At 37.5% G+C, this 18,942-nt stretch overlaps 1 protein-coding gene across 1 annotated transcript in view; it reads left to right on the forward strand.

The window, feature by feature from the left end:
• The window catches only part of ralgapa1 (Ral GTPase activating protein catalytic subunit alpha 1), a 76,144-nt gene extending 57,519 nt beyond the window's left edge, over positions 1-18,625 (forward strand). Inside the window, 2 exon segments of the mRNA XM_030126915.1 lie at positions 8,601-8,725; positions 14,447-18,625. Of these exon segments, the coding sequence (XP_029982775.1) occupies positions 8,601-8,725; positions 14,447-14,592 (271 nt within the window). The 3' untranslated portion in view covers positions 14,593-18,625.
• Positions 18,626-18,942: the final 317 nt, after the last annotated feature.

Raw genomic sequence — 18,942 nt, forward strand, 5'->3', positions numbered from 1 at the left:
TCGCCTTTTAAGAGGAAATATGATTTAACCCATATAGACCCAAACATCCACCGGTGACCAAAAGTATCTACTGATGTAAAATATTTAATATCTGTTGATCCACTAATCCTATCAATACATGTAAATAATTGGTGTAAATTACAGTTTGTCGTTAGGATGTTAGGAGGCTCCGTAGTGAACGTGGAAACATCGTCATCTTCTACAACATTGATTCACCATGGAGTCTGATCAATGACAGTGGATGGAAATACTTGTTTTATGTTCAGTTATTGATAAATTTGCTGAAAGTCATTTTTTGTTCAGTTTTCTCTACTCTGATATAATAACCTTTAAATTTACTCTGACTTTTCATGAACATCTACATGATCGTCTAATTAAATATAGAGAAAATTACATGATTTACAATGAAAAATGCAAAATACAAAGGATAATATTATAATAAATGGCGATAAATCACTTAAGAAAGGTTATTTGGGAACTGTCACAAAAATAGCTTGGGTCTTTATGGGTTCAATGCCCATGACCTCAGATGAAAAGCTAAAATAACCTCATAGTAGACCACAGTTATTTCAGTTCTTGCTAAAACAAAAAAAAATCTTAATAAAGATTCCAATCTGGTATGGGATTTAAGCCAAAAAATTCAGTGGTTATTAGATTTATTTTAAGACTTGGACACCTGGTCTTTCCTACTATCCTAACACCAAGTTTTTCATGAGCAGGCACAGCCTCAACTGTCATCAGAATGTTTGTGATGCATGCAGGTAAAGTAAGACTACATAAACAAAGCGAGTCAAACTTTCACTCAAAGTCAGCTCTTGTGTGAATTGTGTGTCACCAGATGATGTTATTTCCCCTCTACCCTGGTCATATTTCTGCTGTCAACATTTGAACTAAGGCACAAAACGGCAAAAACTCCTCTCTTCTCATAAGAATAGTCATAATATTCTTTATAATTTCCTTTTTAGGTAGAAAATAGCTTACTGTTTTCTTATTTGCACAGCAGCAGTGGATGACATTATTAGACACTTTAGTTAAATACTGCTCTGTATATGGATCAAAACCTGAATTCTGTGATTGCTATACTAGTTCGACTAACAAGAAGGAGCCTGTTGGAATAAACCTACCGCTGACTGACTCTTTGAGCTAGAAATCTCTTCCCCTTCCGTTTTATGTGCAAGTCCATTCTCATTACATGAACAGATAGGCGTCAGTGTGATATCTCCAGTTTGATCTGAAATTGCTACAAGCTATAATAAGAATAGAATAGAATAGAACAGCATAGCATAGCCTTCATTGTCATTGTGTGTAACAACATTAATTTAAAAAAAAAAACCAATACTTCAGAAAATAAGAACAGCAAATATAAAATTAGCAAAACAAAATAAGAAAATAGAATTAAAAATTTTACAAAAAGTAAAATAGAATAGAACTAAAAGTAGAAGAAAAAATAAAAATAGACATAAAATATAAAACAATATTCACAGTATTATATCGATGAACTCAAGTCTATAAAAAAATTGTGCATTTTTGTTTGGATAAATATTGAATAAATATTACGTGAAAGATTACTGCACATCTCCCTTTTCCAAGAGGAAAACTAGTTCATCTAGACTTTTCTTCATTGCTGGTGCACCGCTGAATCAATGTCTGTCAATGTGAGACAACTGCACACATTTCAACACCTTCTCTAGACAAGAACAGTTTCTTAAAAAAGAAACTTTCAGTGGTTGTCAACTTAAAGTTCCCAACATTAGAACTCGGAAATGTCACCCTGAACTACAGTTACATGCTTTTTTTTTTTCATAATGATTTTTGACATATTGAAAGTAATGGAAGACATTATCTGCACTGCTGCTGCTGAAACTCCTCACACCAGAGAAGACTCACTCAGAGCCTATTGATCTACTCTCACAAGCTTTATAGTGGCTGTCGATGAGGCCATTTGTAGATTGTTGGTCCAATGTCCATACATGTCAGTGACAATAACCTGATTGTGTGCAAGGATTCCACCAGTATTTTCACAGAGGCACTTCTTGGGGGCTTGTAGGTGTGATCAATAAACTGTGACTCTTGTAATCTAGGATTTTTTTGCTTCTTAGTAATACACTATAGTGCATCTCACTTAGATGACTTGGATAACACTTTTCCCATTGCAGTGTTACATTGAAACCTGCAGGACTCAAACTCAAGGAAAAACAAAGAACTTCCTTCTGCAGTTCTCTCTTCTGGGTCCCACTCAAAATACCAAATACAGGGTGTCCCATAAGTCTCCATACATAGAAAACATAATACATTCCATACATATATGGTTCTAACATGTATTTCTTTATATTTCTTCTTTATAGTTCGTCAGCAGTGGAGGACACACATTGAAATGTGTTCCCGACAAAATGGCAGTCATATAGAGCATACTATATAAATAAAAATGGTTTATGTCAAGAAACGTTTATTTTTCCTATGTATGGAGACTTATGGGACGCCCTGTACAAAGGTAGATGATGTGACATTATTTCTCACCAGTGGGGAAAGGAGAAGCCATTTTTCTAGCATCACATGTCAGAGTAGAGCAGTAGAGTGGTATCTGACTGAATCTTCACAGCTGTCATTAATGTATCTAACCCCTGTAGTTGTCTCAAAACACCTGTGGTTAGCCCAAGTCTAGAAAATCCGCCCTCTGACGTAAAGCCAAATGTCTCAGAGTCCAGAGAAAGAGGGGAGAATTCTTGTTTCCACTCAGACCACTTGACTTACAATGCTGAAAGGTAATTAAGGAGTTTTTGCCTAGTGATGCCAAAACCATATTGAGCACTGCAGCTTTCAGCTTTTCTGTATTTTCTTTTTTTTTTCCCCCCACACAAGTGCTGTCTTCGAAGCAGCACAGTCATTTTCTGTCAGACCATGGAGCTAAATGAAACAGCAGTTAGTTAGCTGAAAATTAAATTATACAACCCAAAAAACATCACAAGTATGGCTGCATCTAATGATTATTCCCATTGTCGTTGTCAATTAATCTTTCAGTTCCATGCGTTTTGCACTATTTATCTGCATCCAGGTCAGACTAGGGGGGCAGCCAGGATCTTCTCTATCTCTGGGGGGACACTGGGGTGTTCCCAGACCAGGATAGATATAATCCCTCCAACCTGATCATATGACCGATTTGGTCCACCTTTGTGGTGCACAAACTAAAAAGTGAAACAAGTAAAAACACAGAAATTATTAACCCTTGAAGTGCCAAAGTCGCAATATTGCAACATGCAACATAACTGAATAAAACAGACCATAGCTCCAGATAGAGTTGAAAAATCTTGTTACCACCTCCTACCAATAAATGGCAGACATGTGCCCCTTCAAGTCCTAACACCATTTCAAGCCACGTTTCTGTTCAAATTGAAGAAGAAAATTGAGTTTGAAAGGTGTGATCCTGAGCTGGTTTAGTAAGTAAAGTTTTGAAATCTTGATATCAAAATTTAATTTATTTTTTTAAAAGCTCCGGTGCCTAAAGGGTTCATTTAAGACTGAATTAATTGTTGGAACTCTAATGAAGTTTCCATCAAGACCATTGTTCAGTAAAAACTGTACATTCACATGTAGAGAAATGAATATGTACAGTACCTTCACACCGTAGCCTTTGACAGACACACAGTTAAACATTCAAACACACACACATCCCAGCAGTCAGCCCAGCTCCTAATGCGCTAACAAGCTCCCGTCCTCCTCCTCCTCCTCCTCCAGCCTCCCTCAGTTTTCCAAGTGATCGTAGGAGTCGAACACCGCCACAATGAACTGCACTGCGGGAGAGAGAGGGAGAGAAAAGGGGTGAAATGGGGAGAGAGAGAGAGAGAGAGACCAAAAGAGCCAGAGAAGGCATGAACACACACTCTCCCCACTCTTTTCAGCCACGGCAAGAAAATGAGTTTTTGACTCGATACAAAAGAGGCCTTTTATATGCCCCATCTCTCCTCTATCTTTCTCCCGTCTGCCTTTCTCTGCTCTGCTTTCTCGTTTTTCTCCCTCACCAGCCTCTTTCCCTCTTTCTCCCCTTATAATTTTCCTTCTTTCTTTCCCTTTCTCAGAAAGCGAGATATTTTCCTGCTAATGACTTAATAAGAGGAGCCATCTGAAATTCAATTACAGTAGATTTCATAGCGACGACTGCCATTTGGATGGAGGCAGAGGAGTGTGAACTCGATACAAGTCGATTTTCTTTGACCTCTCACTGGTTTTTATTTTTTTTTAATAATAATAATTTTGTTTGTATAACACCGCCTATGCAGAGATGCTAACTGAAAGCTCCAGAACAGCTGCCAAAAAATGTTTTGTCCTCCAAAGTCAAAAATGACTTTTCCAACCTCAACTTAATTTTTTTTTTTTTTTAAGTTTAACGAGCACAATGTAACCTTAAAATAGAAAAAAAAATAACCATACAAACAAACAAAGAGACAGAAGGAATATTTGCAAATATTTACAATAACTACTCAAAAGACAGATTCCCTTGACTTGATCATTGTTTTGAATAATATTGACTGACCTCAGCATTGTTATGAGCTTCTTTTGATGGCCACATACGATGTACTTTCAGATTAAGTGATGTGGGATGAAATCCATCAATCCTGTTCAGTACAAAAATGTACTCAAAGAATCTAATGTTATTTTAAGACTTGAGCAGTTGAATCCAGGGGTTACTCTTCCAAGTTTTGTGGTTTAGTGTGAACATTTCTCCATTTCCACACAGTGTCTTTTTTTTCTGATGAGCTGCACCAGACGGATATGAACAAAAAGGAGGAATTTAGTACGGAAAAGCCTGTAACTCTGGCAGATAATCCACTTCGTTTATCTAACTAAAACTTCTGAAGCCTTAAAATAACTTCTGCTAAACTTTTAAACCAGAAATGTAGATTTTTATCATCCATCACTTGCATTAAAACACATATTGATCTTTTAATATCCTGTCTCAGCATGAGTGACCACAGTAAGTATAGTGTACATAGTAAAGCAAAATCTTAATAAAGCTTTTACAAGGGCTTAATACATGGAATAACCCAACATATAACCCAACATATGTTTGCTGCAGGTTATATGAAAGTCCTTTATTAAATATTTTAGCAGTCTTAAAATGGTAACACTGCCCGTAAATGTCTTACAATAAAAGAAAAAGTGTTAATGGTGCCATTATTAACACTTATGCTATCTTATGAAAGCATAATATAGCTAGTAAGTAGCTTAGAAACACTTGTAAGGGCCTGATTACTGATTATCATTAATAAAAGAGGCTGATATAGAGAGCTGAAGCCACTTTAGGTGTTGCTCCATGGGATCATATTTTGGAAAAACAGTTGCGTTCCAGTCAATGCAAAAAGAAAAGTTATTTTTCTATCCCGTTTGAATTAATCCATTTGTTCCACGTGTTGTTTGCCAGTTTAAATTATTATTATTATTTTATGAGTCAAGAGAGTTGCAATTTATGGTAAAAATGTTGAACTGTCAGACAGCGAAAATACGTAAAAACGAAGTGTAGAAATGCTACACATCAGAGGTGATGTCATTATAACTTCCTCTCTCTTTGATCTGTTCAGAGTCATTGGAAATATCTGTAGCTTCATCATGACAAGACTTAGTGATTTTTGCCTCTTATAGTGCTTTTTAACATCGCTGTCGAAGAATGAGGTAAAGTGTGCCAAGGAAGTGGCTGTTTTGGTGTTGGAAATGCAGTCCATGTAGCAGTTTAGCAAGAAGTAGATGCTCTTTCACTATCTTTGCCACAAACTGCAACTTTCTTGGCTTATAAATGTGTCTTTTACATGAACAAGCATCTTATTTGTAAATGATTGCACAATTGAAACAGTTACAAAAAATTATTTGTCTGTCTTGTTCTTTTCTGAAGGTAGGTCCCATTGGGCACACCAGAAAGGGCAGGAGTTCACCTCTCTGTTGGAATTGATATATTTACAGTCAAAATTAAAAGCTTGCTCTATACTTTTAAGGAACAAATAACTTTGTGTCAACTCTTTTAAATAAAAAAAAAAAAAAAAAACGGAGCAAAAATGTATTGACACCATTCACAATGAAGTAGAATTATTATAAATATATGGACCGTGAAAGACTGTGACCTGATTGAGATGGTCAGATCAATCTGTTTATTTCATTGGTTGGATTAAAAATAAATGCAGATATGGATAATTGTAGAAATACTTCAAATCCTGTTTCTGCTTATTAACACTTGTGGGCTTTAGCCCATTTATCTCACTCCATTAAAAGATAAAAAGTGTTGGTAATTTGTTTAGATGCTGTTGAATCACATCTCTGTTGCTCCTATACTGTAAAAGTTTTATATCAGATTACATATGTTTGTGTTTGTGACACGGTGACTCAAGGCCACAGGCGGAAACCCATGCTGGGAGGAAAAACGAAGGTAGAGGGAAGAAAAGTACAGTGATGCTCCTGTCATTTATCCCAGCAGTGTTACCATGTCTGTATTTATTTCCCTTCAGACGTCGCTCTGTCCTGCTGGTGTTCTCCTGACCTTTTCACCCTGCCTTCAAAATCCTGCAAACTGCATCACCTTTGCTATGATGAGAAAGGTGTGTTCAAGAGTGTATAATAGTTGGTTTTCCTAATTGCGACACGAGCACTCATCGCTGTCTCAAACACGTTCAGTTGTCAAGAGGGAAAGTGCGATGCAGGGGAGCACGATGCAGGAAAAGGCTCACAGTGTGAGAGACAGCAGCTCTGCGTGGCTGCTGTTCTTCTCTCAGCTCTCTCTAGGGGACACACACACAACACATTGTGGCGTTACTTAAATATCCTCCACCCTCGTCTCCCCCTCCATCTTCCTCCACAGGATTCTCACCCTCCTCCCCTCCTCTTCGTCACCATTTCCCCTTTTTGTTTTACAAGTCGTGCTTTTTCTTCCTCCCTTAGCATCTTGCTGTCTTTGCACCTTCCAGCCTCCAAATCCTCCCTGTGTCCCACCTTCATCCCCTCTCTGGCTCCTTCCTCCTTATTTCCTTCCTATGTCAGCATGATTTGCTGGAATGATCGAAACAATAATTGCTATTTTTAGTTGTAGTGTTTCAGTAAAAACGTCATCTGTCCGAAGTTTCTGAAGTTTTTTCCTTTGTGCTTTGCCAGCTTTCCCCTCCCCATCCCCCTTTTTTTCCTTCTTCCTTACTCCTTTTTTCTGCCAGCGCAGTCTGTCCCCCCCCACTTTAAAGGAGCCATATTGTTGTTATTATCATTGTCTCTAACTGGATCAGTTACCATTAGACCTGAATCTTTCTCCTTCTGAGACCCATAGACCAGCTCTCTAACCCAATAGAAAACCCATGGGCGCTATTACAGATGGCCGACCCATTCACAACACACGCACACACTGTGGCACAAACACACAGATTTCATTCTGAAGATTCATTGGACTAATCCCATCAAACAGGGACACATGCACTTACATACACACCATAATGCCTTTTCACAACCATTTCTGGGTTCCTTCCTTATCAAATACAGATACATACACATGCACACTGTGCTCTCATTGAAAATCCTCTGTTATTGCAGCTCAATGAGCAAATGGTTGTACGATTAGGAGCTGATGGGGCCTGAGTTATATGTGTTTGTGCATTGAGGAGACTGTAACAGCTGCACATGGCTGTCATTATGACTGGATGTATGGCTAGGACTGAGGAAAAGAGGGTAAATGTCATTCTATCAATGAGGTTATCTCTAATAGATGGACAGTTGAAGTCCTGGTTTCCATTTACTCCACTCTCAGCTCAATTCCTGCACAATTCTTTATAATGTCATTAATAAAGGCTCCAATAGCAAGTGGTAGAAAGGCTTCCCTAAACTGATTTATGCACTTATTTTTAAGATGGAATGATCCCATAGAGTGTTGAAGAAATGAGCATTTTGTTCTTCCGGTTCCCTTCCTTCTCAGAATCAGTTGTTTTCAATGGCTTTGTCATTAGATGGTTAAAACATTATCTGTGGTTATCAACTGATTCAATGAAACTACAGATGCGTCAATGATATTAAACATCTCTGTAAAATTATTGTGCTGACTAGCTACATCTTGTCAGGGTTTTCATAGAAGAACTAAAAGTGTGAAACCCAGTTTAGTGGTGGTGACATTGCAACGATGCAATTAGAAGACAGAGTTTTACTTGTACCAGTCACATTTATCCATCAAAAATCAAAACTGAACAAAATGTGTGTCATAAAGTTTTGTTGGTCAAGGATCATGTTTTGTGAAATGATCCAAAAGCCACTGGAGCTGAGACGATCATAACTTCTGGTTTGGCTTACAGCGATAATTATCGTCCTTGAGGTACTCTGTTTCCTACTGGGGTTTTTTTTGGCTTTATGTATCCATTTGTATTGTTCACAGTTTGTCATCTCTTTGATTTTGTAGTTTTTTCTCTGCACATGAATCTTTCTATTCCCTTTTCAGGAGTTTTTTTTTATTCAATTCCTCCTACATTTCCTGTTTTGCCGATGAATATTTTGGCATCATTAATCGCATCATCTTCTACCGTCATTATTGATTAGCACACCTCAGTTGTTTCAAGCATGTATAATGGTTTGACCTTAACCTTTGACCTCAGTTATGAGGAACGAGCCCGTTACCTTGAAACCATCGTGCAGCACCACCAGGAGCCAACCACGTTTGAGGATTACGCAGCTCGCGTCTACAGTCCTGCTCCCTGCACTCACCTTCCCTCTGACTCAGGTAAGACTTTGATTCTGTGAAACGTCCACTAAGAAAATAAAAGTCAGCATTTGTTTACTGAGTTAACCGTATGGTTTTAGCTATTGAAAAGAAAACACAGCTGTTTTGATGGTTGGTGAAATCCTTTTTTTAACCAAAAATGTTTAATACCAGATCCTTAAACGTTATAATTTGCTGGTTTTGGCCATCATTTCATGTCCATTTTGAGTTTTCTTATATTTTTTAAGCTGCGAGTGTATTGATTGATAGAATAAATAGGAAGTTAATTTGTAAAATGGTAGTCACAGAAAATGACACAGATTTTTATCTAACAAGTCCAGTTAGGTGGCATTTCAGTATGTGTCTTCGCCTTGTTTTAATAACAGTGATTCTGCCTGCTGCATTATAAATCAGCCACACTCCAGCGCCTCTGTCTGCCTTTTTAACGACGGTGTGTCCAAGCGCTCTGGCAGCTCCCGGTCTGATTCACAGTCGTGTATCCGATGGGTTCTGTTTTCTATCCAAAGCTCTGCTCAGCCTTCTTCTGTCTCCAGACTATCTCTGAGGAATTAGCTGACATCTGATCAGCCGTGGCGATGCCAGGCGCACACATGGGAGTTATATCCTAATGTGTGACACTCATATGTATCCTGTTAAGTTTATTAGACGGTAACTGATTGTTTTGGTCTGTAATGTGCCCGCTTAATTGTCATTTAAAATAGTGAACAGGCCTTTGACTCACTTAATGTAATTATTCAACACGGCAGTTATTTACAATAATTTGATTCTGCAGCAAAGCCGCACATTTTGTTCTTAAAGAGGTTACACATTCAGCACAAAAGGACAAGATGTTACTGAGGTGTGATTTTGTGCAATACCGTGTGTAATTGATACATGTTACTGTTCCTGTTGCTCATTTCTTCAGCTTACATGTCAGAAGTAATAATGATAATAACTATCAAGTAATAATCAACCTGTTTTGAGGCTGAACAACATCCAGCACAACTGAAAAACCTCTTCGTGGTGTCTCAAATTGCCTTGTTGGAGTGTTGCTCAGCCCCAAAAACCATTTCAGAGCATAGGATCAACATGTGTCACATAAATAATGCAGCCTAAATGAGTCCACACCCTGAGCTCCTTTTAATACCTAAATTAACAATAGCCGCAATTTTGAGGAGCTAAATATTGACACATTTCACAAATTCTGTACAACATGATGATCGTATGCTCTGAAATAAACCCTACTCAAATGACTGAACCCCCTCCCCTTCTCTCTCTCTCTCTATCTCTTTGTTGCCAACTACCACCAATAAAAGTAGCTTATCGTACTATTACATTATTCATGTGCATTTATATGTTTGAAACTATATTTTACCAAAAAAATGGGAGTTTAAAGATGACATGCAATATAAATTATATCTAAACAAATGTACATGTTACTTTATTACCAATGTGTGACGTTAAAAAATCTACATCTTCTCAAACTTGATATGTTTAATATCACTGAGCACTAATTATGTGTACATGCATACTATTATTCCTTTTATTATTTACAATAGTGTGAATTTGACAGGTATCAATTAAGCAACATATTCAGTTTGAATATTCTGAATTAGATCTTTTTGTGTATGGAGCATTTTCCATCTAATATTTGTGGAATGTGCTGATATTATTCTGTTTTATCAGGACACTGTCTACAAATATGCAGTGCCTTTGAAAAATGTATTATATAATTTTTTTTATATATATTTATATATTTTTTTTATAAAGTTTTGCTGTGGTTTGTGACCCACAGCCCCTGTTTACAGCAAAGATCCTCTATGGTAGAGATGGATGCTCCAAAGAAAAACCACATTTCTTCTCAGAAGGAGAAATACACCTACTGTTAAAAATGACAACAGAGGATATCAACAGGTTTATGGATAGGAGCAAATATTGAGAACTGACCTTTTTTCAGAAAGCGTTCAGAAGAACAGAAGAGGAAAGTTGAGTGTACTCTGTGAAACATCCGCCACCAGTGGAACGACTGCATAAACTGGAAGATTAGTAGAATTTTCCTTTCCATTAGTCATGTACACCACTAATCAGAATTTTTCATCTTAAGGCCAAAATCATAACAGTTTATGTATGATTCTTATAAAAAGGACACAGACCGTAGTTTCCCTAAAGATTAGTTTGGTGACGCTGATGCTCACTCCCTCACTGTCACTCCTTTCTCTACTGCACTACACTGTACATATCTACAGTTGAGTCCACATCAACAAACATGCACACAAATCTTCCATTCTACCCCTTTATATTGTCATTTAAAATACATGCAAAGGAGTTGGAGTTTCCCACCAAAAAAGGGGCTCAATGTTTGATTGTCAGGTGCATCCATTCACACCTTAGGTCCACCTGACTGCTGATTGGTCAGCTAAATATCTCACTTCTCTTCCCCCAATCACAATATGCAGTAGGTGCACACAATCCTAATTTCCACGTTTTATTTTTTTCACCAGGAAACATCCCACTGAGATTAAGAACCTCCTTTACAAGGGTTTGTTGTGTTATAGTGTTGTGAAACCCCAAAACATTGAAATATGGCAAGCCTATATCCATGGAAGTATTTAAAATGAAACATAGGGAATGGAAGTATCTACTGTACTACACACTTTATTTAGTTTCTTTAAATATTTGTTCAATTATGATTTTTTATAGTTTCCTCTGCTCCATTTAAACTTAAAGTGCTATGCCTGTGAATGAAAAATTATTATTATTATTATTGATAATTAAAACAATATTAATTCAATTAAAAAGTCCCACACCGACAGTAATTACTGTTATGGTACTGCAAAAGTGGAGTGTTGTGATTTTTCTTAGTCCTCATTAAACCATCTGGGGCCATCGCTGCCTCTCATCCATTTACTCATCAGGTGACATCGGTCTGTTCAGTCTGTGAAGGTTTAGTGATCAGGTCTTAAGGTGGACAATTGGACTGGTCCATTAGCAGAACATGTGGTCCTCTCTTTAAGGGAGAGGTGTGGACATCCTCCCAAAAAGTCATGTTCGGTTTTTGTAGAGGACACTAAAAGGGTCTTAGAAGTCAACAAATCTAGAAGAACATCAGTAAGTTGGCAACACTTCTGTCTGTCTCTATCTGCCCCTGTATTAACGCAAAGGTCCTTCCCCTTAACAGCACAACGATCAAACATTCTTTTGTTTTAATTTCACCAAATTATTTAATTTTTTACAATTCATTTTGTTTCTATTTTTTTTTTTTTTCTCTCCTTTTTTGTTTTATTTTTGTTTATAGTTCTTTGTTGTTTTTCCCTTTTGTCCCCCTTCCTTTAGATCGTAATGTCTCACTTGCCTATAGCTAAAAGGTAAGCCTGGTCACATGATTGACATGCCCCGTTCTGATTGGGTCTTCCAACTGACATTTCAGCCTAACCTTTGCCTTCCTCTGATATTTCCCCCATAATGTTTTTATCTCTTTACTTGCCTCATGTTCTTTTTCTTCCTTTGTGGTTTACACAGTCTAAGCAGGTCTGCAGCACTCTGTTCTACTACTGAAAAAGAAGTGTCGCTTACAGTCTGTGGGTGCATTTTGGTTTAATAGTTTTTACCTCCGATCATATGATAGAAAATACAATATGCACACAGCTCATGTAATTTCTGTTTTTCTTATGTTGTACCAGACTGCACTCATGTGATAACAGTGACACTTTCTTTTTAGAACAATTTGAGCTTTTCTGTCCCTTCACTCACTCATTCTCCTGTTTGTTCTGTTAACCTGCAACGTCACCTCACACACTGACCTGGTGAAACTAACCTTTGACCTTTTGTATGCTCCTCTCCTCCTGATTTTGATATGTAGCTCTGTAGTATCACACACACACACACACTCAGAAACTGTACTTGTGTATTGTAAACAGGTAAGGTAAGCAGACATTAACGTAGAGCTCCACACTATCTGAATGTGTAACTAACACTGAAGCTTTGTTTGTTTTGGCTGTGGAGTTACATGTGTAAAGTAAATAAGTGACAAGAAGAAACATGATTATAATTATTACAATGAAGTACTGTTATCATTACAGTGTATGTGTGTACATATGTGTTTATGTGTTTGTGTGTAATGTCTCTTGTGTTGCTTTGTCTTTGGGAACTTCTGTTTTTATTCAGTTTTCTCTGTTTTTACTTTTTTCTGTCCTTTTCTGTCCTTTCATTTAATTTCCCTCTCCTCTGCTCTCCTCACCTTCTCTCATTTTCTCTCCTCTCCTTCCCCCTCCTCTCCTCTCCTCTCCCTCTCTTCTCCTCTTCCTCTCTTCTCCTCTCCCTCTCTTCTCTTCTTCCTCTCTGCTCTCCCCTCCTCTCCTCCCCTCTCCTCTCCTCTCCTCTCTTCTCCTCTCCCTCTCTCCTCCTCTCCTCTTCCTCTCTCCTCTCCTCTCCTCCCCTCTCCTCTCCTCTCCTCTCTTCTCCTCTCCCTCTCTCCTCCTCTCCTCTTCCTCTCTCCTCTCCTCTCCTCTCCTCCCCTCTCCTCTCCTAGAGGAGCATAGTGTTATGTATCTCATGGTCCCTAAACCACTAGATAGTTTTAACCTTCTCAGAGTGAAGGGGAAGGGTCTCAAGCAGAAGGTCCTTCATGCTAGCTGTGAATGGTATGCTTCATAAACATATAACATAGAGTAGATCCCTTTGCTGCTCAAATACACATCTAGTCGAGTTATCTAACATTTGTGCAATAGAAATGTGTCTGTTTTACTTATTTAAGTTACAAAATTAAGCAAGTCTTGACTAAATTGTATTTGTCCGCATCACATCAACTCATTTAGCCCTTCCAGTTTCTCCCTCCTAGCTAAATTTCATCATTAGTTTTTAGTTTCACAACGTCACCAATTTGGGCTGAATTGGGTCAAAATTTCCACTGAACATTGAAGGATAAAAACAAAACTAGATGCTGAATTTTATCTAATCTCAAAGTTATAAATAATTTCACACCTGGGACAATCAATACACTAAACAGTTTCATGATAGCTTTTTTTAAAACTAGTGCAGTTGTTAATTTTTGATAATGAAATCATTTTCATTTGAGTAACACATGATGTATTTGTAGTAATTTAATTTCATTAATAACTATTGACATGAATGAGCACTGGTTTAAAGCTGTAGGATTTTAGTTCCATGAACAAATATTGGTGAAGGTTATTACTCATAAATAAACCAAAACCTGCAAAATAGTCAGCTGACAACTAAAAGTGTCATTTAATGCATCACCCAACATTTTTATACAAATTAAGTTGTAAACTATTCTAATTAATTTGAGTTTATTTGTGTAGCTATTAAAGACCTCACAAGGGGAAAACAAGAACTGTGGACTTGTTTTTCACAGTTTGCATGTCATGAATTTTATATTTATTTCACAGTCCAGCTCTTAAAGGATAAGACGCATCAGTTACACAGCATCACCATAAAAAGCTGTTAAAGTTTTTGTATAGTGTATAGTGGGTCTAGTGGCATTTGGGGACGAGAATCAACTTAGCAAACCTATAACTTGAGCTGTTAGAGCTTGCACATCTTTTGTTTATCCAGTTGTCCTGTGTTTGTGTGCGTGTGTGTGTCCATCTGTTGCTGTAGTTTTGGCTCAGTAGGACATTGTTGAACATGATGTAACGTTGTTGTTGTCCCTTCATCTCCTCTCATATACCTCTTCCTTCATCTCCTTCATCCCTCTCTCCCATGCTTCCTCCTCCTCTTCTTCAGGCTCCTGCCTCGAGATTCTTCGGGGAGAAAGTCCGGCTCTTGGGGAGGCCGGGAGCGACTCGGCGTCCCCCATGTCTCCTCGGACTAGCAAGAGCCGCATGTCCATGAAGCTGCGTCGCTCCTCTGGGTCAGCCAATAAGACTTGAGCTCTGTCGATCACAGAGACCCCAACGAAAGTAAACGCTTCATATCACAACAGGCAAACAAAAGGTGGTTTCTCCTCTGACATCAGCCAATCAGACATGAATTACCCCAGTTATAGCCGTACATTAGAGTATGAGAAATTAAACTTTGCACAAATTAAAACTTCCATCAATGTTAATTATCATCAGGTGATGAGGAGATGAATGTTGCATCACAGATGTCGTTTTCCTGTTAAGTCTGTTGGTTAATCAGCCAATAATGCTTCTATTGCAGTCATGCTCTTCTCAGATGATGTACAGAACACTTTGTTGTGCTGCTGTTTTCTTTAAAACATCTATTCAACCGTTCTATTCTGTGAACAATAATATACTGTAATTTTATTGGAACCTTCACACATCTGCTGCATTAATCCTCAGCTTTGCTCACAGAAATACAGTTAAATCCGTGCTGCAGCTTGTTGATCCACACCATGTTCAGCCTGATCAGCGCAGTATTAGATCACGTTCACGCCCGTGCCATGTTAGAAACCTGTACAAACTCCAGTGTAAGATTTCGTGCCACGTTCTGCTTTGAATTCCTCTGCCTACAGTCATTACAGCACATTCAGTCAGACCAGACAAGAGACACAAACTCTCTGTGCGTTGTGTCGTCGCCTTGAGCAATCTGTATATTTGTACTATAGTCACAAAGCTGAGTTTTGATATTAAAAGAAAGGAGAATGTTGTGAGAGTGAAGGCACCTGACAAGTGCTGCACGGAGAAAGCAATATAAAAGTCTATTTTTGTTCTCGACGTACAGATAAGGGCAGTGGTCTGACTCCAATCAGTTCTCAAATGTACATAGAAATGTATTGGTTTGCTAACAATAAGACAAGCAGCCACTGTAGATGTGTCCTCAAACCAAAAATGTTTCCTGTTTGCAATCAGAAGGAAATCCCCCGCCTGAACCTGAACCTGAAGCTGATGTGAGATCAGTGTTAAAGTGAGGAAGGAGGGGAAAGCGCTTTTTAGGAAATAAACCAGACAAACTGATCCGAGCAAGCACTTGTTACATAAAGTTTAGATATGACTCTTTTTTTTTTTTTTTTTTTTTTTTTTTTGCCAATGCTGTAAAATGTGGAGAAGCACTGATGTCACTGCATTTATTTTTTCTTTTATTTTTAATGGACTGTAAAATGTGTTTTGACCCAAATGAAAATGTTGCTGTCATTTTAGTTCAGTGTCTCGCTGTCATCTGACGCAATGGAACCACACCTTTTCTTTGTTCCCATGAGTATATATATATATATATATATATATATATATTCTGTACATCTATATATGTATGAGTATAAATATATATATAAAGTAGATATATGAATATCTATAAGAATGTGTACAGTGTGAGACGGCTTGTTGTGTATATACTGTCTTATGAGCATAGCTGCCAAAACCAAACTGTGGTTTTAACCTCAGACCACATCTGCTAAAAATGGACTGACACTACACGACTTTTTGCTTCAACGGTTCCTCATTGATAACCAGTTTGCACTTCATTATTTAGGAATCGAAAGCTCAAGCTATTTTATCTCACATGCTCTTCTATTCAGTCAATATTTGCTTTCTTGGTAACACCAACTGATTCTCCAAATTCAAATCCAAGGAGGAATTAGGATTTAGGATCGTCCGTGACATCCACAGTGTTTGCAAAATGACACTTCATTTTTGCTCAATGTGTGGATTATTGCAAAAGCAAACGTTGGCTGGTGTTGGTGCACTTAGAATGACTCAGCAGCACTAAAACGTGAGGTTGTCAGGACATCCACCTTTACAAATTGAAGGAGGAAAAATGATCTGCGTTAAAGTGACGTTAGTAAAACCAAGGAGGAGAGAGATGGCCTCACATTATACATAGATATTTTAATATAATATGGTTTCTTTTCTTTTCTTTTTTAAACCTGTTCTTATATTTAGACTCATCCCCAGTTCCTTTTTATTTAAGGAGGGGAGCCGTGTGTAATCACAAAACACAACGTCACGCTACTGTTGAGGATTTTCATGTGTTTCATATTTTCGTTCTGACACTCCATCATTCGGACTCAACTCACAGAAAAACAAAATGTTTGCATGATTTCTTACAAACTGGCCTCAGAACAAAACCATTAAGTTTGTCGTGTGGATGTGCTGTGGATTTCCATTGAATTTGTTCTACATTAACACCTCATTTTTTCACATTTCTACACAAACCGATCACTCCTAAAGAAAACATGCCTCCAGTATCAAATAGACATGTCTTTACATATCACTTCACTGTGTCACACAGCTGAATTTTTTTTTGTAAATGTTAAATTTTGGCTGTTTTTCAGCCATGTATTCTCTACAAAGAGGAAAGGGATTTTTTTTTTCTTCTTATTTGACCCCTCTGTTGGGTACATTTTTAGAGACTTAAGATGAGGGCTATTTTCTGTGTTTTTTGACAGTGAAATCGGCTGATATTTACGTCGTCCCTTTAAATTATTGTCCTTTCATCATATTAATGACCAAGTGAGGGAACTCTGAGGTTGAAGCACCGTTGATTCGTTGGTCAAGACATGTGGTCTAGTAGCCCCAGTGCACCCTGGGACTGATCTGTACATGCTGTATATAGACTACAGTCACCATCCGCGTCCCATAGTGTCTGCCGAAACGTTATTCACTCTGACACGTCCCAAACTCCAAAAACAAAAAAACAGCCGTGACATATTGACACTCCTTTAAGCTAAACTGCTCCTCTGCTTAAATATCTACAAGGAATGATGGGTAATTTTCTACTTCAATGAGTTTTTTTCAGTTAAATGTATCTGCTTCTTATAAGTCGCCTGGATAGGATGTGTTTCCCAGTGAATGCATGTCCATTTAAGAAAAACGAGCTGCAACAAAATGTATATTAATCAGGATATTAAGGAATTTATTAAAAGGAAAACAAAAACAATCATGGTTGCTTGGGTGAAAGTATTTGGTAATGCTTTAGATTACAGCCTGCAAACTACAATGCAGTTAAGACCGAATTTACAGCATGTGCAGGTAGAAAAGAGTAAAACGTAAAGTTTAGAGAATATGGTGGAAGCTACTGTATGGTGCCTCTGAAATTTTTCACAATAAAACATTATTTCCAACATCCATCACCCTCTACATATTAATACTTTGCAGTAATTAAGTAGAGTTTTCAGGTTTTTGTACTTTACTTTTTATTTTTCTAGCAACTTTTTACCTTTGCTCCCTAAAAGTCATATCAGTATCTTGTTTCCACCCCTTACATTTGTCTTTTTTTTTGTTTATATTTAATGCATTTGAGGAGATTTTGGAATGTTGAAAGAGTGAAGACATTGAAAAGTGATTGGCACATCAGTTAAATTTCATTTTATTTGAAGTTACAATATTATGAACCATTAATTTGAGGTTCAGTCAGTTTTACACAGAAACAGCAGGTAGAAATGTCGTCAAAGTGCTCCTTTTTTGCTTTTGTTATGCAAGTACATTTCAGTTTTCACTTTTAATACACAAGTTTATGTTCTGTGTTGCCTAAACTGCATTTTTCACTCTTTTACTTACACATTACACACTGTACAGATACACCACTGGCACAAAAAACTGTGTAAATTCAGTCCTGATTCTGATTTAACTTGTGAGCTGTAATCTGAAATATTGCCAGATAGACTCTTCCTTCTTTATTCTACTTGAGCAGCCACAAATCAGACAGTAGAAACTGGATTAACATAAAAATGGTGAACCTCTGTACTTTCAGCGGATAGACGCAGGTTCAGTTTGTATTATTCTGATTTGAGTTTGGGACGATGCCGACGTATGTAACTACTGACTATAAATACTGCATGACACCAGTTCAGTACTAACTGCATGTGTTGACCTTGTAACAGCTGCACCACAACACGCATGCACACACACTCCACAAGCTATGTTACTGTCAAAGCTGTAGTATGTAAACATGTAAAGTCTGGGTCAGAGACACAGTGTGGATGTGCAATGACGGAATTTGACAATAAATGATTCATACCACTGATTCAGTGGATCTGTGTATGTGTGTGTGTGACCTTTTAAAAACCTCAAGTCCAACACTGATTATAGTGTAGTGAACATTTATTGACATTGTAGGATAGATTTCACATTAAACTTCCAACATATCAAAATAGTACTGTGTAGGCTTCATAGAACCACAATTACATTTTAGCGTCATGAAAGCATTTTAGCAAATATTTCAACATTTCATTTATATTCAATAAAGACTAAGGACAATTTTGTTACTAGCAGTACTAACATTAAATGCTCAATATTTGTATGAAAATATTTTATAATTGACAAGTTAACTGGCACATTTAC

This window comes from Sphaeramia orbicularis, chromosome 22, assembly GCF_902148855.1.
Source record: "Sphaeramia orbicularis chromosome 22, fSphaOr1.1, whole genome shotgun sequence".
In the NCBI taxonomy this organism is placed as follows: Eukaryota; Metazoa; Chordata; class Actinopteri; order Kurtiformes; family Apogonidae; genus Sphaeramia; species Sphaeramia orbicularis.